The following is a 27,824-nucleotide window of genomic DNA, read 5'->3' as shown; positions in this document are numbered from 1 at the left end:
TACAGGAAGCCCTAAATTTTATGCACAGCTGACCCGCTTCCTCCTTCGAAGCAGAGGGGAGTGAAGGTAGATAGGTAGAACCCTGTGCCGGTAGTTGCAGCAACCTTTAGCCCGTTTTCCACCTTTCAAATGTCGGCTTCTTTGGTGATGTCAAATGTTCAAATGCATGCTTCTAGCACTTAGACACTGTAGCCATCGGCTGGCCTGAGTACAAGGTTAGGGGCATGTCTGCCGAGCTTCTGCTTCTGTTGCAGCTTTAAATGTGAAAATTCCATCTTGCCGCTTTAAAAGTTATGTTCCATCTTGCATCATGCTTCTCCCCCCCCCATGAGCCCTCTTCCTACTCCCTCCCTCTGCCCTCCCCTGTTCCCTGATTGGGCACATGCCCGTGTTATGATTCCTGGGTGATGTGATGGTCATGTGACCACAGTGGACGTGGCTGCAAGAGACCATGTGAGGGGGCCAATAAAAGGGAGAAGGAAAGCCTGTGAAGGGACCACCGCTCTGAGACATCAAACCATACGTGTGCGTCTCCTTCATTGTAATATGTGTGGGGCCTGCATGCTCCGGCTCCCCCCCGCACGACACCACATTAGCGACATGGCAGAAACAGCCCTATCGCAGCCCGTGCCACAGCCCAGTCAGGTAACGCTACGCCGCAGGAACGCCCCAGGCTTCCACAGGCCCACTGACTAACCCGCAGAGTCGCGCATGCTCTGTGCTCCCTCGCCAGGACCACAAGAGCCAGCTGCTCACACTGTGAATACAATCAATGCACCAGCACGCCCCGGCCCGCCACACATTCAATGTCTGGCTACCTCAAATTCACAACCCACGCTGCGGGCCCGCACTAGCCTCAGGTGCCCACAAGAGGTCGCTAGAGCCCTCGCACAACGAGGGAATTTGGGAAAGGAAGTGGGAAACCCTCCATTTCATCCGGAAAGCACATCCAAGCGGGCAGAACCCTCCAGCCACAAGAATCCCACATCCAGAGCCCCTGCAGGAGCCCAGTTGTCCACCCAGCACTACCAGGTCCCGCATAGACCTCCAACATGGCGGTTGACCCCACACATCACCAGCCAGAACCCCAGCCCAAAACCCTGACTCCAGCACATGGCTGGAAATGGAAATTACACACAGCATGTTTATGAAACCCTTTGAGCGGTTTGGCCCCAGAGCTACACTTTGCTGGGAACTATGGATGCAACAGTCCGAACTAAGCCTAAAGTTAAGGAAAGTCACAGATGAAGAAGAAAAAAGGACACTACTAATGCTCAACCTCGGTACAATGGCGCTGAGACTCTTCAACGCCCTCCCGAACAGGGGCATTAGGGATGAATATGATACAGCGAAAGCAGTACTAACATGGAAGTTCAAACCCCAGCTGAGCCCAGATTTGGAACGATTGAAAATGAGCCAAGCAAGGCAGCGCCCTCAAGAAAACATTGACGACTTCCATGGCCGGCCCCTGGGAAATGGCAACTGGATGTGATTTTCCCGATAAAGAGTTTGCAGTCAGACAACAGGTCAGAGGGGGCGCTGTTGCAGATGGCAGCCGCTGTGTGATTCCCGATAAAATTACAACATGTATTGAGGTGGGATTGGCATGAAAAACAGTGAGCAGCTGCGGGAAGGGTGTGGGCACAATTCGCAGAGAAATTAAGTTGGAAAGTGCTGCAGAATGAACGGAACAGACTTACAGCGCAACGCACTGTTGAACTGCAGGAGACCTCCCTTGCCAGAGAGGAGACTGCGGCAGATAGCCGGTGGACCCCCATTGCCGAGGACACTTGCGGGCTTGTGAGCAGGGGCCGTGAAGATGAGAAGTTTACTGGACTGCCTCTAGACAGCTGGATTATCGTGGCGGTCTGAGGCAAAGCCCGCCGCGTTGCAGACACTCCGTGTGCAGGGGGAGGTCTGCGCCTCCCCAGGGCTGCGGACATCCTGCGGAGGGCTGTGGCAACGCCCGCCGCATTGAAGATAAATTGTGTGGGAGTGTCGGTCGACGCCCCCCCTGGGACTGCAAGCACACTGCGGAAGGCTGCAGCAGTGCCCACCGCACCGCCGACAAATTGATAAGTGGAGGAGGCCATAGGCTTGCCTTGGCTGCATATATACCGCGGCGGGCTGTGATAACCCCCACCGCGTCACAGGAGTATTGTGTGGGAGGAAGCAAAGCTGAGTGAACATCGGCCCTACCTGTGCTGCTGGGTCCAACGGAGGCACCACCGATGCCGTAATACACTGAGGGCTGTAACTACAGTCTGCAATAGTGGGCTGTGGATGTTGGCTTGGCAAAGAAACAGAGACGGTGATGGCGCGGGCGAGCCCCACCTCGCAGTGGTTCCTGGTGTGGGCTGACATCCGGGTGCTCCTTCCCACAGAGGCCATACCGGCAGCCGGTGGAGTAGGTGGGTCCTGGCCTACGTTTTCACAGACAAAGGAGTCTGTTCTGACAGATGTGTTCTTCCCCCTCCCGCTCTATTTAACACTGCTCCTTTCCCCCCTATACAGTAGCTATGCCCGTGCCGCAGCACTGAGGTGGAGGGAGTGGGGGACGATGAGCGTTAGTGCTCCTGTGTTGGGAAGCTGTAGACAGGTGGAGCTGACTCTCCAGCAGTAATCTATTGTGCAGTCAAGTTGTGAGATACTGGTTATTGCAGCGAGTGCCCCGGGACCCCAGTGTTCTGTGGTCTCACGTGTGAGTCGCAGGCCCCTCTGGGTGGACGGGCAACGCTCCCATCTCACCTGGAGATGGGTGGTCCTTGGCCAGGAGGTATGGATTGAGCGAAGAAGCATCTTTTTGTGGATTGTTGCTTGCGTGGCTCCCCCTCATTACCGTCACAGGGGCACATTCAGAACGCAGTGTCATGCAGGCCTGGTGAACACAAGGTCAGTGGCCCTGAATAACCCTGAATTAGCGAGGTCACATTGGTAGCTATCAGGACCTGTGCGTCCAGCAATAAGTCGTGTGAGCATGGCGGTGAACATCTGTTGAAGCACAAAGAACTCTTGCACTGGGGACACGAACAGTGTCATCTTTGGGTAGCGTACAACTAATTCGATCATCCCAAGGTCATCTACCCTGCTGAGCAGTAAGTTGGGAGGGCGGACTGGATGACACAGCACTAAAGGTGCCTAACGGTGCTGGCCACAAGAAGAGTGGAACAATGGACAAATATACCAGACCCACCTCGAGGCAAGTGGAGGAGGTGTGTGAGGAGGTGAGCGGTGTAGGGCAGGTGGAGGTGGCGCCCCCGGCGGTACCCGTGGATCTGCAGGGAGTCATGGCCATAATGTAGCAGGGATTTGCCTCCATCAATACCAAGCTTGATGGCATTACCATTAATGTCACTACTATCCGTGCACAGCTTGAAAAGGCCATTCAACGAATTGCAGAACCCGAAACGTGGATCAGCACAGCGGAGTATGCTATAACAGCATTGCAAGGGACAGTGACAGCTATGGCAAAAGATCTGGGCAGTGTCAAAATGGAATGCGAGCACCTGGAGGAGAGATCAAGGTGCAATATTATTTGCATCGTAGGGGTCCCTGAAGATGCCCTGAAAGGCCCTATGGAGACGGCAACAAAAGAACTGCTGAGAGAACTGTTGGGGGACCCTGGCTCGTCTCAAATGTTCATAGTGGAACGAGCGCACAGGGCATTGATGGCGAAACCCAAACCAGGCGATTCCCCCGACCAATAATTGCACGCCTCATGAACTATTGAGACAGGGATTTAGCTTTGAAGGCTGCATGAGAGAAACAGCAGTTAACGATGGGCTCCTGTGTGGTCCGTATATTCCCAGACTGCACACTGGCAGTACAACAAGAGAAGGCACTCATTTGTGGGAGTCAAAAAAATATTGAGGGAATTTAGAATCCCTTACACCATGCTGTACCCTGCTAGACTACATCTACAATACAATAATAATACCTATTTCTTCACGTTCCCCGAGAATGCGGCATCGTTTGTGGAGGCGAACATACCCCAGCCGGATGGGCAAATATTGGAGGCAACCTGATTCTTCCAAAACTACCAGTGTTCCACACCGGAATTATGTAAAGTTAGATGTGTTTATGGTAACGCATGTTAAATCACTATGGTTAAGGCACTAATCTAGCCAAGCGAGACAATATATGAACAGGGATCTCCACTCACCAAGGAAGCAGTCGCCCCCAATGTGAGTGCACGTATTTGTTGGACAGGGTTGGTTGTGGGAGGGTACGGGTAAAGGGCAAAGCAGTGTCAAAGTTTGAGGTACTATGAGGGAGGGGAGGTGGGATTAGGGATGAGTTGGGGGTGTAACAGTTAAAAAATGCATAGGTTAAGCATTGCATATTATGGTTCGGTTGAGAGATGACACAAAGTTGGGTGGATAGTCCGGAAACGCATTGAAAGAGATGGCAGGATGTGACCCGACTGATGTTAAACTATTGAGTCGGAATGTGTGGGGGCATGGCATTCCTATAAATATGCATAAAGTGATGGCATATATAAATAGACAAGGGGCCAAGCTTCTGTTTTTGCAAGAAACACACCTGCTGGAACATCAGGCATGTAAGGTTGCCCCAGGCTAGGGGGATCAGCGTTATTACACTTCATATTCCACTAGAGCACGTGGGCTCATGATCCTGGTGCACCGGTCACTGCCATGCATGCACTATGAGACTGAGTGTAATGACTGTGGCCAATTTGTGATCGTTCATGGGAAAATACTCTTGATAAATGTATATGGCCCAAATGTGGATGACCCAGAATTATATGAGACCTTATTCCAAAAGTGTGGCAGGTACCCTACTGAAATAGTAATTTGTGGTGGTGATTTCAACACGATACTTGATGTACAACTTGACCGCACATCCACCACACCTCGAACCCTAACAAATGCGGCACACGCTATACACAAGCACATCAAGGATCTAGGACTGAAAGATACTTGGCAGGTACTCCATGACATGCAAGGTGCATTTACGTTTTACTCCTCAGTGCATGACATGCACTCGCGTATCGACTATTGGCTGACATCACAAAGGTTAGTAAATTGGGTGACTGAATGTTGCATACTGCCCAGAGCTCTGTCTGATCACTCCCCAGTGTTGCTTTCATTGAGCATACCAGGTGGTGCGCCCCAGCGAATGCAGTGGCGCTTCAAGGCCACATCCCTGATAGATCCAGTCTTCCGGGACAGCATGGCGCAGCACATAGATAGTTATTTTGAAATTACGAAGGATCACTGAGTACACAAGCTATCCTCTGGCAGGCGTTATGAGGGGGGTTGCAATGTCTACTGAGTTTGGGGTACTGCACGACATCAGGACAGAATTAAAGAGGCGCGAGGATGCATTGGCGAAACTGCAGGCAGAATATGTTGAGAACCCATCACCACACATTAGTAAAGATATTAAGGCACAGTTAGCCGAATATCGGGAGGCAGCGGACAGAGAGTTGCGTTACGTCGATAAACCGGCAGCAGCGCGCCGGTACGGGGAGCAGGAGAGACCAGGGAAAGTCCTGGCACACACAGTTTGCAGCGTGAAGGGCAGTACTAACATTCCGTGCATAACCAGGGTGGACGGAACGGTGGTTAACTGAGCAGAAGAAGTGAGCAAGGTGTTTTATGTTTTTTATGCAAACGGTTACTCACCCCAGAGTGTGACTACAGGTGACGAAATAGATAAGTATTTAGCCAAGATACCCACGACCCTTCTGTCGGCAGAAGCTCGGAACGCACTGGAGGAACCAATAACACTGAGCGAGATTAAGGAAGCAATCAAAGGTCTTCCAGGAGGGAAAGCCCCAGGTTCAGAAGGCCTTGGCGTGGAATTCTACAAAGAATTCACAGATGTGTTATCTCCCTGTCTGTTATTGGTGTGGGCAGAGGCACTAGCGTTTGGTGTCTTGCCGAAGTAAATGTGTGAGGCGGTAATCACACTGTTAATAAAACCCGGAAAGGCCCCGGATGACTGTGGGTAGTACCGCTCACTGTCCCTAATAAACACTGACGCCAAAGTATTAGCGAAAATACTAGCTTTTAGACTCAATCCGCTGATGCCCTACATAGTGCATGAGGACCAGGCAGGGTTTGTACAGGGGAGATCGACAGCATCCAATATTTGGTGGTTATATAATATGACGCAAATTCCACAAGATGTAGAGGGGGTTGCTGTATCCCTAGACATGCAGAAAGCATTCGACGCAGTGTACTGGCCCTTCTTGTTCAGGGTCCTATATAAGTATGGGTTCGGACCAAACTTTATAAAATGGGTGCACATTTTATACTTGCATCCGTATGCCAGGGTGTGCATGAATGGGGAGATCTCACCGATATTAGCACTACCAGAAGGCACTAGGCAGGGATGCCCGCTATCCCCCTTACTGTTCGCCCTGGTGATAGTGCCCCTGGCAGATCTTATGAGGTCTCTGCATTCCCTTGCCGGCATTACCATCGCTGGGCGGATAGAGCTCCTAACCCTATTCGCCAATGACATTATGATGTATGTCAGAGATCCTGGGAAATATTTGCAGAGGATACTGGCTGTAGTTCATGAGTTAGGGAAATATTCCGGACTACGCCTGAATAGCAACACGTCGGATGTCTTCCCACTAACAGATAGTACACCTGAACCTAGAAACATGTTCGGGTTGAGATGGGCACATCAGCATATAAAATACCTTGGGGTCGAGATTGCCAGGTCAGCAACCATTGTTCAGTTCCTTAATTATGGCCCGGTGGTCCATGCATTGTGCGCCAAGTTGGAGCGGTGGAACCAGCTCCCCATTTCTTTGATGGAACGGGTGGCGCTAATAAAAATGATTATTCTGCCTAAACTTTTTTTATCTTTTTAGTAATGTGCCTGTATGGCTGGGCAGAGCTTTAATTACTAGAATTACCGGAGCGTGTTCATCGTTCGTATGGAAGGGGCAGATAAGGGTCAGCTGGAAGCGCCTCACATTAGCGTATGCGTGAGGAGGTCTGGCAGCCCCAGACTTCGAGGTCTATAACCTAGCCACTCAGGCATATTATGCATAATGGGTGGATGGAGGGCCTTAAGTATCCCATGTAGAACTTTGCTACACAAGATGGCCGTAGGAACACATGGGAATGTTAACCAACTAGATGCTGTCGGTCACCCAGGACGCATGGTCGAGACTAGTCAGGCACCCCAGGAACACTGTATTGTTCAGCCAAGGCATGCCAATATGGGACACTCCAATCCTGGGCCAAGCGAGGGATGCACTGCTGGCGGCACGCTGGCGCAAGATGGGCATACTGAATATGGGTGACATGTTACACGAAGGAGTATTTGTAACTTGGGATATGATCAAAGAGCATGTAGGTGATACCGCACTCCGGAAGCTTCAATATTGTCCGCTTCGCTCAGCCGCAGTATCAACGTGGCCTGAATTCCCACAGGAGCCACCCTCTCACGAGAGTCTTGATTACATACTGTTCCCAGGGGTAATGAAGAAGTCTGCTTCAGCACTGTAGAAACTAGCACAAATATCCTGGGTGGCACAGACAAGGGATGTCAAAGGGGACTGGGCAAGAGACCTAGGTGTCACCTTCACTGAAACACACTGGTTACAAATATGTAAGCTGACGAGCCAGATATCGTTCAACTCCAGATACAGGATGATACACTATACGATCCTGAACAGAGTACATTTTACCCCAGCCCGCCTAAAGAAGATGTATCCCAATTCGGGGGGCTATGCCCCAGATGCATGGAGGGAAATGCTGATATTGCATATGTTGTGGGCATGAGGGGCATTGTTGGAATATTCGGACAAGGTATGTCGAGCGCCGGAAGAGATGGTGGGCCAGCCCGTAACATGGGATCATACAACATGTATATTGGGATACGTGTATAAATTGAATCCGATGAAACGTAAATTGATAAATATTGGTCTACTATCTGAAACCAACCTCTCGTTGGAGACCATCCTCACCATTGGGCGACAACGCAAGAGGACAGATGAGCACAGGGCAGAAATGGAACAGATGATCAGCCGCCTGCCGGTCGACACTGAAACCCCAAACAATAGCATGACGACCATCAATGCACTGCGGTAGAACAAATCCCAATACGGCCAACAACACAAAGAGGAACCATGCCCAGCATATGGCACCACGTGCTAGAAATGTGGGAAGATAAACCACTGCGTGACTGTATGCCTCAACTCCAGGAGAGCGAGAGAACAACCACCACAAGAAAGAGCCAGAGAATGGAAAGTGACCCATGGTCCAAGAACGCACAACTATTCCGCCCACGGCAACCAGACCAGCGCCCACGGAAACAGTCCACTAGAATACGTGACAGGCCGAGAAGCTGAGCCCGCGCAGTCGAAGGAGACTACGCTGACAGCAGCAGCGATGACGATGACCAATCAAGCAGGGAGCCCTCCCGGAGCCGCACGGACCGCTACCAAAGGTCAAGAAAGAAAAAAGCACATATCATATCGGCAGTCGCGCAAGCCAACGGCCACCAATCGCACAATACCAAATGCATGGTAGCAGTCAGAGAAGATGATGATTGATCCTTTTACCTTTCTATTTCTTTTGAACGGGCAGTGCAGGCAGGCTTTTCCATCCCTGCCGCACTGGCCGCGTTCGCTTTTTCACTCCACAATATCATGGCCGCCCCCAACCAGCCCCTCTGTGATGAGATTCGCGCCCCAGCATGCTCCTGCAGAGCGTCCCCATTGGCTGGTAAGCGACTTATGTGCACTTCTGGGACCGGAGCCGTATGGCGCAGCCGGTGTGGCCTCACAGCAAAGGCCCATATAAAAGGCCTGTTTGCCTGTCTGGGCCTGTTACTTTTCTATTTCTTTTCAACAAGCAGTGCAGGCAGACTTTTCATCCCTGCTGCACTGGCAGCATTCACTTTCTCATTCATTCTGATGTGGTGTGTAGGATCCAGAGCTCCACACCATCATGGCAGCTCCTCAACCAGCCCCTCTGTGATGAGATTTGTGCCCCAGCATGCTTCTGCAGAGCTTCCCCATTGGCTGATAAGCGACTTATATGCACTACTGGGACCGGAGCTGGATGGCACAGCCGGTGTGGCCTCACAGCGAAGGCCCACATAAAAGGCCTGTTTGCCTGTCTTGGCCTGTCCAGGGCTTACAGTGTCTTGGCCTGATTTGTTGTCTTGCTACCCTGGACCTCACCTCTGTCTCTTTCCACCGTAAATTGAGGTGGCGTTCTCTTCATCTCTGCACGAGCAAGCTAAGGAACGTTGGTCCTCCTTCCTGCTGGTTTCTCACCACGCTGCCTGTCATCTTATCTGTGCTACTACCTTTTGGGCTTGTTTCATGGTTCTATCTATTCGCAGCCTCACTGCACATGCATTTGACTTCAATAGATTTGACTTTCACAGCCTGCGCTGCATTTTTCATTTGACCCATATGTAACTAATGGATTTGACTCTCGCAGCCTGCACTGCATTTTGCATTTGACCCATATGTAACTAATGGATTTGACACTCGCAGCCTGTGCTTGTATTTGATTCATATGTAACTTATGGATTTGACTCTTGCAGCCTGCGCTGCACTTGTATTTGACCCATATGTAACTAATGGATTTGACTCTCTCAGCCTGCACTGCATTTTGCATTTGACTCGTATCTAACTAATGGATTTGACACTCTCAGCCTGCACTGCATTTTGCATTTGACCCATATGTAACTAATGTATTTGACTCTTGCAGCCTGCGCTGCACTTGTATTTGACTCATATGTAACTAATGGATTTGACTCTTGCAGCCTGCACTGCATTTTGCATTTGACCCATATGTAACTAATGGATTTGACTCTCGCAGCCTGTGCTTGTATTTGATTTATATGTAACTAATGGATTTGACTCTCGCAGCCTGCGCTGCACTTGTATTTGACCCATATGTAACTAATGGATTTGACTCTCACAGCCTGCGATGTATTTTGCATTTGACCCATATGTAACTAATGGATTTGACTCTCACAGCCTGCGCTGTATTTTGCATTTGACCCATATATAACTAATGGATTTGACTCTCGCAGCCTGCACTGCATTTTGCATTTGACCCTATATGTAACTAATGGATTTGACTCTCACAGCCTGCGCTGCATTTTGCATTTGACCCATATGTAACTAATGGATTTGGCTCTCACAGCCTGCACTGCATTTTGCATTTGACCCATATATAACTAATGGATTTGACTCTCGCAACCTGCACTGCATTTTGCATTTGACCCATATGTAACTAATGCATTTGACTCTCACAGCCTGCGCTGTATTTTGCATTTGACCCATATGTAACTAATGGATTTGACTCTTGCAGCCTGCACTGCATCTTGCATTTGACCCATATGTAACTAATGGATTTGACTCTCGCAGCCTACACTGCATTTCGCATTTGACCCATATGTAACTAATGGATTTGACTCTTGCAGCCTGCGCTGCACTTGTATTTGACCCATATGTAACTAATGGATTTGACTCTCGCAGCCTGCGCTGTATTTTGCATTTGACCCATATGTAACTAATGGATTTGACTCTCACAGCCTGTGCTGTATTTTGCATTTGACCTATATGTAACCACCACTACCGGATGCAAATTCCTTTAAACCACACCGCATTTGCAACTTACTGACACCTTTCTATCGACTTCTATGCTCTGCAGTTTCAGCTGCACCTGAATTTAACATATTATAACCACTGGATGTGACTAATAGCCTATATCTGTACTATGGCAGTAGCCCTCGCAAAATGAGGTGCAGCTCTGCCTTACAGTAACCTAAGCACTAAGACAGTGCTCTGATGCCTGAGGGTTTGGTGCGCTTTATAAATGTCAACAAATAAAATAAAAAAATTAATTGACACCGGCGCCACTGTAAACGTAATGCCAAACACCAAATTTGACGAGCTCCACCCCAGACCGACCCTACGGCGCAAACCCATACAGTTATTCGCTTATGGGTGCAAAAAACCCCTACCAATTATAGGATACTTCAAAACATACCTCACCTATGGTGAAAGGAGCTGCAAAACATGCATTTATGTAGTGTACACCAGAATCGAGATGCTACTCAGCTGACCAACTGCCAAAAAACTACAGCTGATCCTGTTCACATTTGCAATCCACTCCAGAGAAATTGATCACTTACTGTCCAAACACAAGAAGCTATTTCAAGGTATCAGATGCCTGAAAGGGAGAACAGTGAAACTCCACATCGACCCCACAGTGGAACTTAGAGCCGTACGACACTGACGGGTTCCGTTCCACATGAGAGCGGCAGTAGAGTCTGAACTCAACAAGCTGAAAGACCTCAAAATAATTGAAAAGACCACAGGCCCCACCCCATGGGTGTCCCCCATGGTCGTAACAGCAAACCCAAGCAACCGCAAGCTGTATGAATTTGCATTGATATGCGCTTACTCAACGTTGCCATTGGGCGGGAAAGGCATATCATCCCGACGGTGGACAAGCTAATAGTGGACCTAACAGAAGCCACCATGTTCAGCAAGCTGGACCTAAGATCGGGATATCACCAGATCCGCTTAGCGAAGGAGTCGAGATACATTACAACCTTCTCGTCACATCTAGGGCTCAGAAGATACTGCCGGCTCAAATTTGGATTCTCCTCCGCAGCGGTAAGGGGCTTGTCTGCCGAGCTTCTGCTCGTGTTGCAGCTTTAAATGTGAGAAATTCCATCTTGACTCTTTAAAAGTTATTTTCCATCTTGCCGCCTCACAGCTTGCATTAGTCCGGCTCCAGCCCCCCATGAGCCCTCTTCCTGCTCCCTACCTCTCCCCTCCCCGACCCCTGATTGGGCACAGGCCTGTGTTGTGATTCCTGGATGATACTACTACACTGCAGTGGTCAGCGCAGCTTTCTCCATCTGCTGGCCTGAGCACAAGGTTAGGGGCTTGTCTGACGAGCTTCTGCTCGTTTTGCAGCTTTAAATGTGAAAATTCCATCTTGCCACTTTAAAAGTTATTTTCCCTCTTGCTGCCTCGCGGCTTGCATTGGTTACGCTTCCACACCCCCTGGAGCCCTCTTCTGGCTCCCTCCCTCTGCCATGCCCTGACCCCTGATTGGGTACAAGGCCCTCGCTAACTGTTGCACTCAGGGCAGCCTCAATTCCTGTTGCAGCCCCTGCGGTGAAGGGCAGCTCCTGCAGTTGCAGCTCCAGAGCCTGTGTTTGCCGTGGGAGCATGCAGCGCAGTTGTGAACCAGCATCGGCTGACAAGGTAAGAAGGTTGCGGGCAGGAGGAACAGCCATTACTGCTTCCTATTTAACTGTCCCTTCTCTTTTATTACTCCTGTTAGCTAAGTACGCAGTCTGCTGCCCGTCACAGTTGTACGTTATCCATATCCGGCATTAGGTGAAGTGTCGTAGTTAGCTATCTAGGAAAGTCAAATCTGTGTGTTTTTTCATTGGTGCTGTGTTTGAAAATTAGTCGTTTTCCCTCTTCTTTGAAAATCGCATCTGTGTGTTTTTTCATTTCTGCTCCGTTGGAAAATTAGACTTTTCCCTCTATCTAGGAAAGTCAAATCTGTTTTTTTTTCATTTGCTGCTGTGTTTGAAATTTAGTCTTTTCCCTTCTTCTTGCAAAGTCGCATATGTGTGTTTTTGAAAAGTAGTCTTTTCCCCACCATCAAGGAAAGATGAAATCTGTGTGTCTTTTCATTTGCTGCTGGGTTTGAAAATTAGGCTTTCCCCCTCTCTCTTGGAAAGTCAAATCTGTGTGTTTTAGCATTTCTGTTCGGCTTGAAAATTAGTCTTTTCCCATCTTCTTGGAAAGTTGCATCTGTGTGTTTTTTCATTGCTGCTGTGTTGAAAATTAGGCTTTTCCCTCTATCCTTCTATCCAGGATTTGTTCCCTCTACTCAGAAAACTCACCTCCAAGTGTCTTGCTTTTCTGGCAGACTGCCTCTGACATCCTCTTTGTCGTTCCCTCTCTAGACCTTTGGATTCCCCATATGGTCTCTTCCGCTCCCATTAATGGTGGCATTGGGAAGTACTCTTGGCATACTTCCTCTCATCTAGAGCCATCATTAATGTCTACCTAAATGGCACTGTCATGGTTCAGGGATCTGAGTCCAACCTCCACTTTCTTGATAGGCTTCTTCTGTTTTTCATCAACTTCCTCTGTTCTCCTGGCACTCTTCCATCTGCCGCCCCTCTGCCACCACCGACGGGTGTACCACATTCCTGTACCCCTCCTCAGAAGAAAAATTGGCAACCAGCTCCACTTATCTACCCTTAACTCTCGCTCAGACCTCAAACACTGCTCTGACATCTGCCACCTCCACCACAACGTCCTCACTCTAACAGAGACGTGGTACACGGCAAGCTCTGTCACGAGTTTTAACACAGGGCTATAAGATCCTCTCCAAGCCCAAGCCTAATGGGTTTGGGGGCGGAGTGGCCCTGATCTTCCCTGAATGGGTCCCAGCTACTATCATACTGACTCAGTCCTGCTCCTTCAAATGCCTCGTCTGCAGAATTGGTGTCTCTCCTATCCTCTCGCAGACTCTGGCTACCATCTACAGGCCCCCTGGCCTGGTCTCCCTCTTCTGCACAGAGTGGTCTGACCTCACTTCTTCTCTCCTGGGCTCCACCTCCAAGCTCATCCTCCTCACAGACTTCAGTATTCACTTTGACTCCCCTTGATGCATCCTCTGGACTTTTCTGCAACCTCTGTGACTTTCTTCACCTCTCCATACTTCCCTCCGGTCTGACACACTCAGCCGGACACAATTTGGATGCTCTCATCTCTGCAGATATCCCCATCTCCAACCCTCTCACTACTCCTCTCTCCTGGTCTGATTATGTTCTCCTGTCCTCTCACATGGACCTTCTGAATCCCCCGGCTAAGCCCACGCCGGCACTGTCAGTCTACTCTGTCATTCGACCTAGGAAGCAAGTGTCAGTTGCTGCTTTTGCTGCCACCTTCATTCAGCCTCCTACTCTTGCCACTGACTCTCACTCTGACACAGCCCTCACTAACCTTCAACTCTCCATCCCTTCACACTCTGGACATCCTTGAGCCTGTCATGAGGATCCGCATAAATCCTACTTCCAAGCCTAACACCTGGTATGACTCTGACCTAGCCTCTCTGAAAGTGCAGAGCAGTTAAGAGGAAAGTGGCAGGCTTCGAGCACATCCTCTGACAAACTGTCCTGCCACCTGTCCAAAGGCAATACAGACTTGCCATCTGCTCGGAGAAGAGGGCCTATATCCAAGCCTGCATCTCTGGGGATACTAACAATATGGCTGAACTTTTCAAAGTCTGCAAGGAACTCGCCAATCCTATTGCAGTCTCCATTTCTCCTCTGCCTTCCCTGGCCCTCTGCACTGCACTGGCCCCTCACTACATTACTAAAACTCAGGACATCCTGTCCTCACTCTCCTCTTCACCACTCCCTTCTCCTTCACCTGCTCTCAGGTCTCCCTTGGCCCCCAACCCCTTCCCTCCTACTCTCTTCATTCTCTCCCCCATATCACCTGATGAGGTTTCTAGTCTGCTCTATGAAAGTCTCATCCAAACAGGTGCTCACCTGCTCCTCTAGAACTATCAAGGACAACAGTGTCTCCCTTGCTCCTGCCTTGGCAGATTTCTGTAATCACTACTTTGCCACTGGAACCTTCCCGCTACCCCTCAAGCACTCCCTTGTGCACCCTCTCCTCAAAACCCTTCTGCTGATCATTCATGTCCGTCGAACTACCGCCCTATCTCCATTACCACCTTCCTGGCCAAACTCTTGGAGAAGCTGGCCATCCCCCAACCTATCTACCACGCTGTTTCTGTTAGTTTTCTCCACAACCACCAGTCTGGCTTCACAGCTGCTAGAGGCACAGAAACTGCTCTCTAATCTCGATTCCAAATCTCCTTTATTGAAGTTGATAGTTCATTTGTACAGTGCCTATACACACAAGTGTTTCAAAGCGCTTCAAGGCAAGGGAGGGTGCAAGGGAAAATACAATGACATTTGTAAAAGGCCTTGAGACATTAAGAATGTCAAATTAACTATCGTACTAGGCCTGACGACATTTCAGATAGTGCAAGAGCTTTGACAATGATAAGTAGGGGAGGGAGGGGGAGGTAGGAGATGAGACAAACAATGACTATCATACTAGGCCTGACGACATTTTTGGTTGTGCAGGGGAATAAAAAAGGTGAGGGAAGGGGGGGTTTAGGGGAAGGAGAGGAACAAAACAAGCGACTATCGTACTAGGCCTGACGACATTTCTGGTAGTGCAGGGGAATGACAAAAGGTGAGGGAAGGGGGAGGAGATAAACAAAACAAGCGACTATCGTACTAGGCCTGACAACATATCTGGTAGTGCTGGAGATTGACAAAAGATGATGGGATGAGAGGAACAAACAAGCAATCATCATGATAGGTCTGACGACAATTCGGATAGGGTAAGTGCATAGAATATAGTGAGGGGAGAGGAGAGAGGAGAGAGGGAAAAGACAGGGAGAGGAAGAGAAGACAGAGAAGCAGTGAGTATGGTGAAAGAGAGGAAGAAGCAATGCCAGCGAAATACAGTGTTATAGAGCACATAAGCAAGTGGAGAGAGCACATCAAGTTGCAGAGGTCAGTACTGAACACATAATGTTGCAAGAGATCAGCAAGTGCAAGCCAGGATTCATTTCGTAGATGGGCACCATAATTATGTGATGCTTAAGGAAGTCCAGCATGAAAACGACTAGATTCGAGATGGCTAAAAGTCAAATCAAAGCATCAGCAACAAGGCGGTGATGGTGTCACCATCATGTGCTAATACAAACTCCCACAATGGGCAGGAAAGGATTGTTGATGCAGGAGGGGATAGCAGGAGAGGGCTGCCTTGAGGCGGGGGGGACAGCAAGATGAAAGATTTAAGCATACAGGCGGTGGTCAGTCAAAATCTCGAATTCTAAAATATCGAAAAATAAATTCTCGAATTTATTATACCGAAAATAAAAAATCTCGAAAGACAAAATCTCGAATTTTTTCAAGTAATCTCAAATTTATTAACATGAGTAAACATCATATTTTTGACAAAGGTAAGTGAAAATTACACTTTGTTTTCTTTTTATTTTAGTAACAACTTTAACTGTAATTTTGTTTATATATTAGACGAAAAGCATTCTAATTTAACAGTATTTAATATATTTTTATATGTATTATTATAAACTTACATATAGTATATGTTAAACTGATTAAAAATGTTAACATGTAATACATCCCTTTTCCTCTTGATGGCGCTATTGTATCAATAATAACAGTTGTATAGTTTGTCTTTGTTTACTTATTTAAATTCACGTTACGTGTTTCTACGTAAAACGTAAGCGCCATTTTTAAAGTTCATATTCAACTGGTTTCTGCTGCGGTCGCGTCTCCTGCAAGCTGCTCCTGGATTTTCGTGGATTTTTTTCTTTTTTAAATTCGAATGGGTTTTTTTCCACTGGATTTTTTCGGGTTACATTTCCTGGTTTCGTTGGACTTCGCATCTCCAGCATGCTGTTCCTGGATGCTGTTCCTGGTTTTCGCTTCTCCGGCAGGCTGTTCCTGGATGCTGTTCCTGGTTTTTCGTGGATTTCGATTTTATTTTTCCATGGATGGCTTTTTTTTCACTGGATTTATTCGTATTACATGGACTGTGGATTTCTACAGGATTGGCCGGATTTGGTGAAATATGGGTTTACAGTGGATTCACTTGCAGTCGCTGGATTCTGGATTATGGCTACAACGTCTTTTTTTGTTACTGGATTTGCATTGGTTTTTTTGTTTTCATGAGGACTTTCTTGGTTTTTTCTATGGATTTTCCTGGTTATTTTTTCCTGGCTGGCTATTTTGCTTTATTTGGATTTTTTTTGGGTTTCATGGCACAGTGGACTGCAACTTCATCCGAAACGTGAGTTACATTTTTTAACATTTTAAGTTGAACGCTATAGATTCTAAGAAGGTTTCTTGGTTTTGGGGGTCAAAAGCTTCTATTAATTGTATTAGTTTTCCTTCATAGTCTCTGTATATTTTTCTCGTTTGTGTCTGGTTAGTTAAGGATATGGTTTGTGCCAATTTAAACTGTTGGTGGTGTTCTTCTTCTTGCAAGTCGCGTAGAAATTGCCACAAAGTGGGGTTGTTGATGTTAAAATGCTTGTTTAACCTGCTGTGCCATCCCTCCAGGGCGTTATTAGTTCTAGGTGTTTTTTCTAGGGTTGCCTGATAACAATTCCAATAATTTAATGGGTATTTAGGTCGTCTTCTTGTGCCACTTCTTGTCAATTGTCCAATCCATGATTTTTCAAAATAGTCTAATAGATCACTAAATTCTTCTTCATGATTCTTGTAAAATGTACTGTCAATTAAATGTTCATAAAATTCAGTCACATAATCTATTGGTACGAAAGCTAATGCAAAAAGTTTTTTAATATTAATCTGGCAGCAACTGTCCTCAGTGTATTTTGTATTCAGGCCTAATTTCTGCATTTTTCGCCATATACTTTGTGTGAAGTGGAAAAAACATCCCTGAATCCGTGTATTTTCGAAAATTGATTTAAATCCGTTGATTTGCGCAGTCTCGTAATCCATGATTATAGTATTTGGGTTTGCCTCAGGGATCGTTTGTTTTATTTTGGCAAAAACGATTTTGTACGCCTCTTCAGTCTTTTTCGGCATCAATGTATATACAAGTGGAATTGTCTTGCCGTTTATTGTTCCATGAATAGTATAAAACTGGTAGAATGGTTGCGGGCATATTTTAAAAGTTGCGTCACTCTGCCACTTTTCACTGTTCGTCAGATGGTGGAAATTACTTGCAGTTGCGAATATTAATATTTTTTCTTGGTGTAAATCAATTGTTGCTTGGTGAAATATGTCTCCATTTTTATTTGTTTTAAATACATCAGGGATTGTAATGTCCTCAAAAAGCCTTGGTACAGGCGGCATATTTTCTTTTTGTTTTCTCGCTCTGTTTATTGTCCGTTGCATTAACTTTTCACCTGGTAATTGTCCAGCGATATGGACTGGTAAATGGTCACATACTTTTGACACAACCGAACCACTTGTTTCCCCGAGATTTTCTTCTGCCCTTCTTTTCAGCTCCGAGAGGGTTTTTTTTATAATTATATTAGACTGGTCCGGTAGATGATTATGTTCGTTTTTACTGTGCACATTTGTTCCCTCAGTTATTGCGCGAGCCGGGCATGTATTTCTTTTATATTCGGCACATTTCCAGTATATACGCTCATTCTTCTCATATTCCTTATGATAAACGTATCCATTTAGTGTTAGCTGTTTTCCTCCCTTTTGGTTTGTTATAAATTCCATTTCGTACTCTAAAAAAAAAAGAAGAAATGTTTCCTGTCATATATGTCTTCGTAAAATGTTTTTTTTTTTACTGATATTCCACTTCAATGTTTTATAAATATTACCTGTTGTTTTCCGAAGTAAACGCAAGTGTTTTCCCGCAGTACAGCATCAAATGTCGTCCTGTCAGGTAATGACGGTTTGGCATTACCGTTATTCCAATCCTGGTTCCTGAACAAGGTTCTTTACTCTTGTTTTTCACCTATCATTTTAACCAATGCTACACTCGTGATTCTAATACGTTTGTTGACAACACTGTGGGTGGGGGGAGTGGGGGTAGCGGGCTGGCGGGTAAGGGGGTGGTGTACAGGGGGGGGGGTTTGGGGGGGGTGCTCCCCCCCCCCTATCATAAAACGCTAATTTCGTCACTTTGTTTATTTCTATTTATGCATGTTCGTTTTTTTTTTTTTTCGACATTTAAGTATTCGAGATATTGACCCTTTTAATGACATGTATACATTTTCGATATTTTAAATTTCGATATTTTTTTTTCGAGATTTTGGTAGTTCGAGATTTTGTTTTCGGTATTTTGACTATAAACCCATACAGGCATCACATGCATACAAGAGGGGGGGACAGCGAAATACAAGAGGCAGGCAGCGTTACACAACTTGCACAACTTACTGTGCCACGGAGCACCTGTCCTCATCCCAGCACCAGAGAAATTCATGTTGGCGTTGCATGATGATGGTGGGGATGGCCTGTGCGGACAGAGGGAGTAAACACATGGTGCATGTTTACCTGCTGTCTGGGCAGGGGTTTCGGGTCCTGGGTTCTCCTGGTCCAAACAGATCCAAACAGGAATTGCCCTTTTCTTTGTCTGGCCTTTGCTTCGGACGCCCGGGCGAGAGACGCCCTTGATCTAAGAGTTAAGAGCAGGAAGGAAGAGGCAGGGCTAAAAAGGTGGGTGGGGCTTAGGCCAGGTGACCTAGATCCACTTGTACATGCACCCATCTGCAAAGGAAAAGAGGCTGGAGGGCTCCTTAAGTAGGAAAAAAGAGCGGCAGCAAGGAAGGCACCAGGTGGGTGGGGCTTGCTAAGTGGGGAAAAGAGCGGCAACCAGGAAGGCACCAGGTGGCCAGGGCTTAGGCCCGGTGACCTAGATCCACTTGCACCTGCTCCCCTTCTGTTCTCATCCTTCTTGACCTTTCTTCTGCCTTTGATACGGTCAATCACGCCAACCCTATAAATCGGCTCTGTGATACCCTTGGCATCACAGACCTGGCTCTGGACTGGTTGACCTCCCTCCACTCTGACCGGCCTTCCCAGGTCCAACTGGGCCCTTTTCTCTCCTCTATCTCACTCTCCACCTGTGGTGTCACTCAGGGCTCTATTCTCTTGCCTTTGCTTTTCAACGTCTACCTGGTCCATCTAGTCCATTTGATCTCCACTTTCTCTCCTAACTTCTAGTGTTATACGGGTGACACGCAGCGGCTCTCCTTCAAGCTTCCCTCCTCTGCCTCCACCTCTTCCTCTCTTATTCCTGACTGCCTGTCTGCTATTCAGGCTATTCAGGCATGAATATTTTTTCTTGGTGTAAATCAATTGTTGCTTGGTGAAATATGTCTCCATTTTTGCCAACAATCTCTGCCTTAATGCCAGTAAGACGGAGATCCTTCTCATTGGGGCCCAAGCTCCCTCCTTCCCGCCTACACTTTGGCCGCCCTCCATGGGCCTCCTCCCCTTACCCTCATTGTGAGGAAAAACACCTTGGTGTCATCTTCAACTCCTCTCTCTCCTTCTCTCCTCACATCACTGACCTTACCAAGAAGGCCCACTTTCAGCTGCACCTCTTCAGAGGCATTGTCCCTTTTCTCACCTTTGCCCAGAAGCTCAATGTCTCCAGAGCCTGGTCCTCTCTTGGTTGGACTACTGCAAAAGCCTCTTCCTCAACCTGCTTAACTCCTCCTTTCGTCCCCTTCAAATTATCCGGAATAGGACTGCAAGACTTATCCTTGGCCCCAAAGCTCTCTTCCTCAATACCTCCCTGCTAGAGTCCTTTGGTCTTCTAGCTCCTACTCTCTGCAGATCAGATGCTTTTCCAAGCAGAGAGTGGGGGGTAGGTAGATGTCTCTCCTCCGCAGGTTCCTCGCTCTGGAATGGCCTCCCTGCCCCTCTCAGACTTGAGCCGGATCACCTTAAGTTATGGAAGCTTTGTAAGACCCTCCCTTTTTCTTCCTCCCTCCCTGTCCCCCTCCCTTGCTAATGTCCCTCCTCTGCCTCTTGACTGTGCTGCCATCGGGTACATTGCAATCTCCGTAGGGACATACATTGTCTCTGATGAAACCTCCCTTTTCAATCTCCCCTGCTCTGCCTGCCAGGCCACCTTTAATTTCACCAATGGTCCCGTGGTCGTACTCCCAATGCCCTTATAAATGCCAGAGACAGCCTTGAAGTAAGTCTGCCCTCTAACACCACCTCTCGAGCGGGTAAACTGTAGGTATCCCAAACTCTCCTTTCCACTGGACTTTGAGAGCATGTCGCAATTGTAAGTACCAGCAGAACCTGCCTCTAGCCATTTGGAAGTAATTCTGGAGATCATCAAAATATTTTAACTGCCCCACTCTCACTACATCCTCAACTCACTTTATAGCCTTATCCTCTGATGCCCTGATAAAAGACACACCTTTTAGTTCTTTCAGCAAGTCGTTGTCCTATAGGGGTGTGAATCCCCCCACCCTACTCTCCGCCTCAATTCCTGCCATTTCTGAATAACTAACTTGCATGTGGGGGAGGTATGTGTTGCTATCTTATGCAGTGAAGGACATGAACAGGCATTCACCCCTGCTTGCTCTCTATATGCAGATTAATATCTGGCCTGTCCATGTCCACAAAGACCCAGTGGTTAGCAATAACCATATGTCAGAACTAGTAGTGCCCCTTAAGGTCAGAAAGACTGACCAAAACCCCATCCCATACAGATCTATACACAACAGCCCTCTATCCAGCTTATTAAACTCTATATGGCATATCCTGCATAACAAAGGAATCTCGACAAGGCGATTATTTTTTAAAACTACGACTCTACCAATTAAAGAAAGTGGTAATTTAACCTCTTCCAGAAACCACTCAGTAATGGAGACCAGTTCAGTCTAAGAAAATCCGTCCTATTTGTTACTGCAGTAATTTGAGAGATACCAAAATCACACCAGTTCCATTTTCAGTGGCCAATCCACCAGCTCTATTTTCTCCTCTTCCCACCCATGATAGCACACTGATTTAATCCTGAGCGCACTATTATCTCCAAGTTCATTAATTATATCCATGGCCAAGGAACAAGAAGTCTATGTATGAAAGGGAGCGCGCCCACCCAAATGAAAGGAAAACAATCTTATGGATGTGCAACACTTCCACTCATTACAGGGCCTCTAACCTCCATTTCCAGTATGGGATCACTGTCCAAAAATCTAGGACTCCTGATGAACTTTGTTGACAAAGGTCAAGTTTCCATTTCTTCCAGTCAAGAAATTGGTGTGACAAGTCCAATCAGCTTGGAAGGGTTAACAATGGGGACCATCCCTTTAAAGCAGGGATGTCCGGTAAGCTTAAATAGTGAGCATAACAAAGACAAAACATTAGATTACACAGCACCCTGATCTGGCCTTTATAGTGTGCCAATAGCATGAGTAGAAGAACTTTGTCTCCAACAAAGGGTAGCCCTGTGCCAAGAGGTCCATGGAAGAAACTTTGCATTGCTGAGTCATAGTTCACCAATGCTTATCCTTGTGTTATATCAGCCCTTAATGCCTTGAAGCCCTTTTCTGAGTATGCACCGTTTTACATATGCAGTAATCAACCTATCATATGTACTTTCAGCTGTCCCCGCCTCTTTCTCATTCCAGGTGTGCGACTATTTCTTCCATCGCCTCTGGAGCCACAGAGACATTTCAGTGCAATTGGATGGTCGGTCGCTACGTGAACCTCATCATAAGAGGCAGAGAGGAATGGCTGACACCCTGTGAAGTGGAAGTCTATGGAATCCCTGAAGAACCAATATCGTCCTGCACCTGCTGCAGAGAAACCATTCGAACCTAACAGCAAACACATGAAGCTTTATATCGCTACCAAAATGATCAACGAATGTTTACCCAAGAAAACGTTCCTTCATATCCCATTATTAGTGTTTCAGTGTCAGCTGGTTGCAATAAAGGCCATTGATCCCCAAGGAATGATCATGACATACATTGATATCTGTTTAAAACACAGTGTATTCTGCTCTAGATCAATAAAATGCATATTCTCCATTTGTATTTTTTCAGTTTATGGATTATTATTATTGTTTATTATTGAGCACAGACCCAGCTTCGAGAAGCAACGCAGCACTTTGCAGAGGTATACAACATTACAGATGCATAGCCGGAGCGCTTTTCAGAGGTAACAACAGAACAGATATACAGCGTGGGTAGAATACAGAGGGGCACAGAGGAAGGGTGCAGCTCTACCGGGTGGTGGGGAGGAGAGGCACGGGCTTTGTCTAGCGAGTCAGGTGGTGCAAGGGCTGACGTGATGGCCTAGGTGTTGAGGAGGAGAGACTCCTTGAAGAGGTGGGTCTTGAGTTAGTTTCAAAATTGTAGGAGCGTGGGGGCAAGTCTGAGGCTAAAATAACAACAAACAGGGTTTGGCTGTTGTAAGAAAAAAGGGCATGGGCAAGCCGTTGATTTCCTTTGAACCGTTAATAGGATTAGGCGTGATAACACAAAAACTACGGTTTTATAGGAAAAAATTGATTCATAAGTTTCAATGAAACAAAGAACTGGAAGTACAATTTCTCAAACTCGAGTGTAAGGGGTAGAGGGAGAAGGGGAGGGTGGCAGATCCACTAATGTTGATACAGTACTGTCCAGAACTGGGGATTAGATTCTGTAGCTGTCTTGTTGAAGTTGGAAAGACCTGGGACAGGTCAACTGTTCGTATTCCTTTTCATGTGTCAATCTTTAATCTTTCCTGTAGGTCACAGAAAGTAGGAGATTCTTAGAGTTGAAAAAGTGAAAATGCACAGGATAAAAAAGGCTGTGGGGCCATGGGGTAAGAACAGGCTCTTCTAAAAAATGCAAACTCTTTCCATCAGGGTGTGCTCAGGAACCGTTGCTGTCTCACAATATCTTTTTCCTTTTAGTAGAGATATTTGTTGTAGGTCATGAGAGCCCTCATGACCTATGGGGTCGACCGTTTTTAATGGCATACAAAGATAAAGCCATCTTCATCAGGACTGTGATTCCATGTAAAGGATGAATCCAAAAAAGGTCAGAGTGTCTGAACAGGGTCAAGCACCTCCTCTATACACAAAACGTGTGCTGAGGGAGGTCTGTCCCATTGATGGCAGGCAACACAATGCCTTTTTGCATCAGCGAATTTCAAGTCTGCACGTGTCCTGCCTTCTGGTGGTGCGCTGTCCACCGGTGATGCAGAGTTTCTCCAGGTGGTAGCTGAGTGACTTGAGGACGACTGCCTTATAGATGACGCAGCATCTAAAAGAAAAAAAATTAAAAGACTTGAAGGTGATTCGTGCGAGCAGTGGCAGCCAGTGAAGGTCTATAAGGACCAGGGAGATGTGGTCTTATCTGTTTAGACCCTTGATGAGGCATCCAGCAGCGTGTAGGACACTTCTCAGGGGCACAAGGAAGGACGAAGGGAGGCATTCAAGGAGTGCATTGCCCCCATCCAGGTGGGATAGGACCAGTGCTTTAAAGGTGGATCTAAAGCGTCCAGAGGCAGGGCTTGACTTTCTGCAAGAGGGAGAGCTGATACCAAGCTGTCTGTGTTTTCTTAGCTACGTGTGTCTTGAAGGAGAGGTGTGTGTCGATGTGGAACCCGAGGGACTTGGCGCAGGAGGTGAGCTCGGGTGTGAAGCCCTCAGAATTCATGGTTGATAGCCAGGTCTGCATGTCTGGGTGTCCGGTGTTGTCGGTGAGGTGTAGGAATTCAGTCTTGGAGGGGCTGATATCCAAGACTGGATCAGCGAGAGGCAGGTTTTAATCCTATGGATGTCCTTCTTGGAGTCAATCTTGAGGTATACCTGTGTGTTGTTGGCGTATTGGTGGATGTGGATGTGGATGTTGTGTGTGGCTAGGAGGGCTCTCAGCAGCTCCATGTATAGATTGAAAATCGCTGGAGAGAGAGATGGAACCTTGTGGGACTCCACAGGTGATGGCTAGCATTGACAATCTAGAGAAGTCCATCTGAACAAACTGCTGGTGATTGGCAAGGTAGGACTTGAACCAGCATAGGACAAGGTTGTTGAACCCCATGCGCCGATGTCGGTTGTCCGTAAGCGCCGATGTTGGGTGTCCGTAAGCACCTGGTGGTCTACTGGGTCAAAAGCAGCCAAGAGGTCGATTAGAACCAGGAGGCATGAGTGGGCGTCATCAAGGATGTTGAGGGGGATGTCAACCCCCTGTATGGTTGCTGTCTCCATGCTGCATCTGGGTCTGAACCCAGATTGGTAGGGTTGGAGGAGATTGTTGGTGTCGATGTGTTCCTGAAGTTGCGCAGCTACTGCTTTCTCGATGATTTGACCTAGGAAAGTAAGATGGGTGATGGAGGGATAGTTACCTAGGGTGTCAGGATCCAGGGTGGGTGTCATTAGTAGAGGGAGGATTTTTCCTGTTTTTAGGGTTGATGGGAAGGTGCCTTGAGTTAGGGAGCTGTTGATGATCTCCAGGTAGTGATGGAGAGCTTCTGCTGGGAGGGTCTTAAGGGTGGATGCTGGGAGGATGGCGTCTGAATATGATGTGGCTTTGATGGCGGCCAGGGTTTCAACTAGGTCCTCTGTCGAGAGTTTCTTGAAAGTTGTCCAGGGTATGGAGATTTCTCGAGGAGGGATGTGAGGGGGGTCTGTGGATGCAGAGCTGGTGTCTATGTGCTGGCGAATCTTGCTGAATTTGACAATGAATCATGTGTTGATGGCAGTGGATTTTTGATAGTGTGGCATTGCAGGGTCGGGTAGCCGGTGACGTAGTGCTTGATCGCTTTGAAGAGGGCTCTTCTTTTGTTGTTGGCTACTGCTATAAAATTCTGGTAGAAGGAGGCCTTGGCTGTGTTGATTAGTTGTCGGCGGGTTGTTCAGAGTTCCTTGAGGGGCGTCAGGTCGGATGTGGTCTTGGAGCAGCGCCAGGTTTTCTCTTGTTTCCTGATGACTCTTTTGCCAATGTGGAGTTCTTGCATATATATACCAGGGTGCTGACAGTTTCGGTTTGCAGGTGCAGTGTTGCAGAGGTACGTGTCGGTCGATGGAGGCTGAAGTCCAAGTAAGGTGGAGGTTGGCGAGGTCTTCTGTGCGGCCTTCCACCGGTAAGTTCTTGGAAGGACCTGAAGGTTTGTCTGATGGGAGTGCTTGACTGGGGTGGTGTGCAGGATGTTGAAAGTCACGGCTAGGTGGTCAGATCAGACAAGCGGGAGAGGAGAGCTGTAGTGGAGGGAAGAAATGCAGCGATCATTAGGTCATGGATTTTACCTTTCTCGTGTGTTGGGTCTTTCGTGTGCTGTGTTAGGCAGAGTGTGTCGAGAAGGCCAAGGAGAGTGGCCTTGTTGCCTGGGAGGTTGAAGTTGCCTAGGAAGATGTTACTGGCTTGCGTGAGGACATAGTGGTGGCCAGGTCGGTAAAGTCTCTGATGAAAGCTGTGCTGGGTTTGGGTGGTCTGTAGATGAGATAGGTGACTGTGTCTGTCAGGGAGAGCGGGAAGTGGCAAGAGAGGACTTTGAAGGAGCCAATGTTGTTGTGCAGGGCCCCAAGGTCTTGTGGATGATTGCGAGGTCTATGCCTGTCTTGTTGGGCCAGTCTCTGTGTTGGATGCTGTAGCCATCAGGGACAAGGATTTCTAGGATGTGGATGGAGGTAGGTGTCACCCAGGTGTCAGTGTTGAAGATGGCGTCAAGGTTGTGTGTAGTGATGAGGTTGGCGATGTCTACAAGCAGGTCCAACAGGAATTGCCCTTTTCTTCATCTGCCCTTCACTTCAGACACCCTTGATCTAAGAGAAATGGATGATTTCACTTTTTGTAGCCATGAAAATAATGACGCCCTATAACAATTTCTGTAAGATGTTGGCATCACTGTAATTAATACTTGGCCCCTGTCTGTATGCTTCAGGGGCGCATTTGCCTAGGGGGAGATCGAACTCAAATTAAGGAACTGATATTCTGCATAAAGTAAGCAGAATTGTGTAGCATTACAAAAATAATCACTTGTTTTTGGAGGTGTGTGCCTGAAGCATCTGCCTTTCTCGTGCAGTGCGGCTTGACACACGATGCTGCGGCCATTACCGGTCCTTTCCTCTAGGACCATGGACTCCACTCCTCTACATTGTTCTCTGTTTGCTATGTGCCTGTGTGTGCCCACCATCCTGCCGATGTCTCTGGTACCTCAGAGGAGCCCATGGACAGGCATGAGACCTAGAAGCAGGGCTTTGGGCCCAATCCTCCAGCCTGGAGTGGTGGGGTTGAAGAGGTGACGTCGGGGAGGCAGGGGTGAAAGGGAGACAGGGTCCAGGGTGTCCGTTGTGTAGTGCAAGCTTGAAGGAAAGGGCTGGTTACATGTAAGTTTGAAGCTGGGAAAGGCTTGAAGGCATGAATGTATGAATTGGTAAGGAATTGGTAAGGAAAGTACTATCACCCCCTATGCTGCCCCCTTTTCCACCTTACTCCCCTCCCTACTCACTTCCCTTCCAGCCCACATACCGCAAATTCCTTAATCTTTGCCTTGATATTCCTTTGATCACTCTCCGGCCCATGCCTGTGTGTTGGTGGAGAAGCAGGTCATGAGAAGTGGGGTTGGTAATCTTAACTGTAACTGGAAGTAATGTATTAAGGATGAATCAGCAAGTGGAAGGTCCCATTTGGGCCTACTTCCTCTTTGGCGACTAAGCAGACCACAAAAAGGCTGAGAACAGGCTCAAAGTCTACAGGGAAAAATTCAATTCCAGCGCAAAGGGGGGTCTTGTGGGCTTTTTTGGGGGAACTTCAGCTGTTCCCAGTGCTGTAACAGCACTGAATGACACAATGTCCCCAATTCCAATGTTGCAATAACTCTTGGTGATCAGTTCGAGCTTGATGTCCAGAAACAGCCAAACATCCTGCCCCCCAGTGGGAAGCCTTTGGGATGGGGAGAACCAAATCGTCTTCCTTATACTGCTAGTTTCTGCGCTCACGCACTCACACCATCACACAATGCTGAAACTTAGTAAAGCTGATTTTAGAATTAATATAATTCAGGATTTTGCTTTTGGGCAGTAAAGGGCGATAGGGGGGAGTGTGGTCGCTGGTCCAAAGCAACTGGAGCAGACAGTATTACCAGCAAACTGCACAAAAGGAATGCCTTTCAACTATGAAAATCTGAGGAGCTCAGATACAATGGGCATATTTCCTCCCTCGGAAGAAGTGCTCCTACAGAGCTCTCACGAGCCTACAGCAAGTGAGCCCTCTAGTCAAGTGTAAGCCCAGGAGCGACCATTCTGCCTGGAGCATTCCTCTGCCCCT

At 47.6% G+C, this 27,824-nt stretch overlaps 1 protein-coding gene across 1 annotated transcript in view; it reads left to right on the top strand.

Annotated features, from left to right (window-relative positions):
• The window catches only part of LOC138452555 (fucolectin-4-like), a 69,407-nt gene extending 46,818 nt beyond the window's left edge, over positions 1-22,589 (top strand). The window contains exon 4 of the mRNA XM_069604996.1: positions 22,194-22,589. Within this exon, the coding sequence (XP_069461097.1) occupies positions 22,194-22,386 (193 nt within the window). The 3' untranslated portion in view covers positions 22,387-22,589. The remainder of the gene's footprint in view (positions 1-22,193) is intronic.
• Positions 22,590-27,824: the final 5,235 nt, after the last annotated feature.

This window comes from Ambystoma mexicanum, chromosome 4p (genome assembly GCF_040938575.1).
Source record: "Ambystoma mexicanum isolate Mex_15411 chromosome 4p, UKY_AmexF1_1, whole genome shotgun sequence".
Lineage (NCBI taxonomy): Eukaryota > Metazoa > Chordata > Amphibia > Caudata > Ambystomatidae > Ambystoma > Ambystoma mexicanum.
This window is presented reverse-complemented; position numbering and strand designations above follow the sequence as displayed.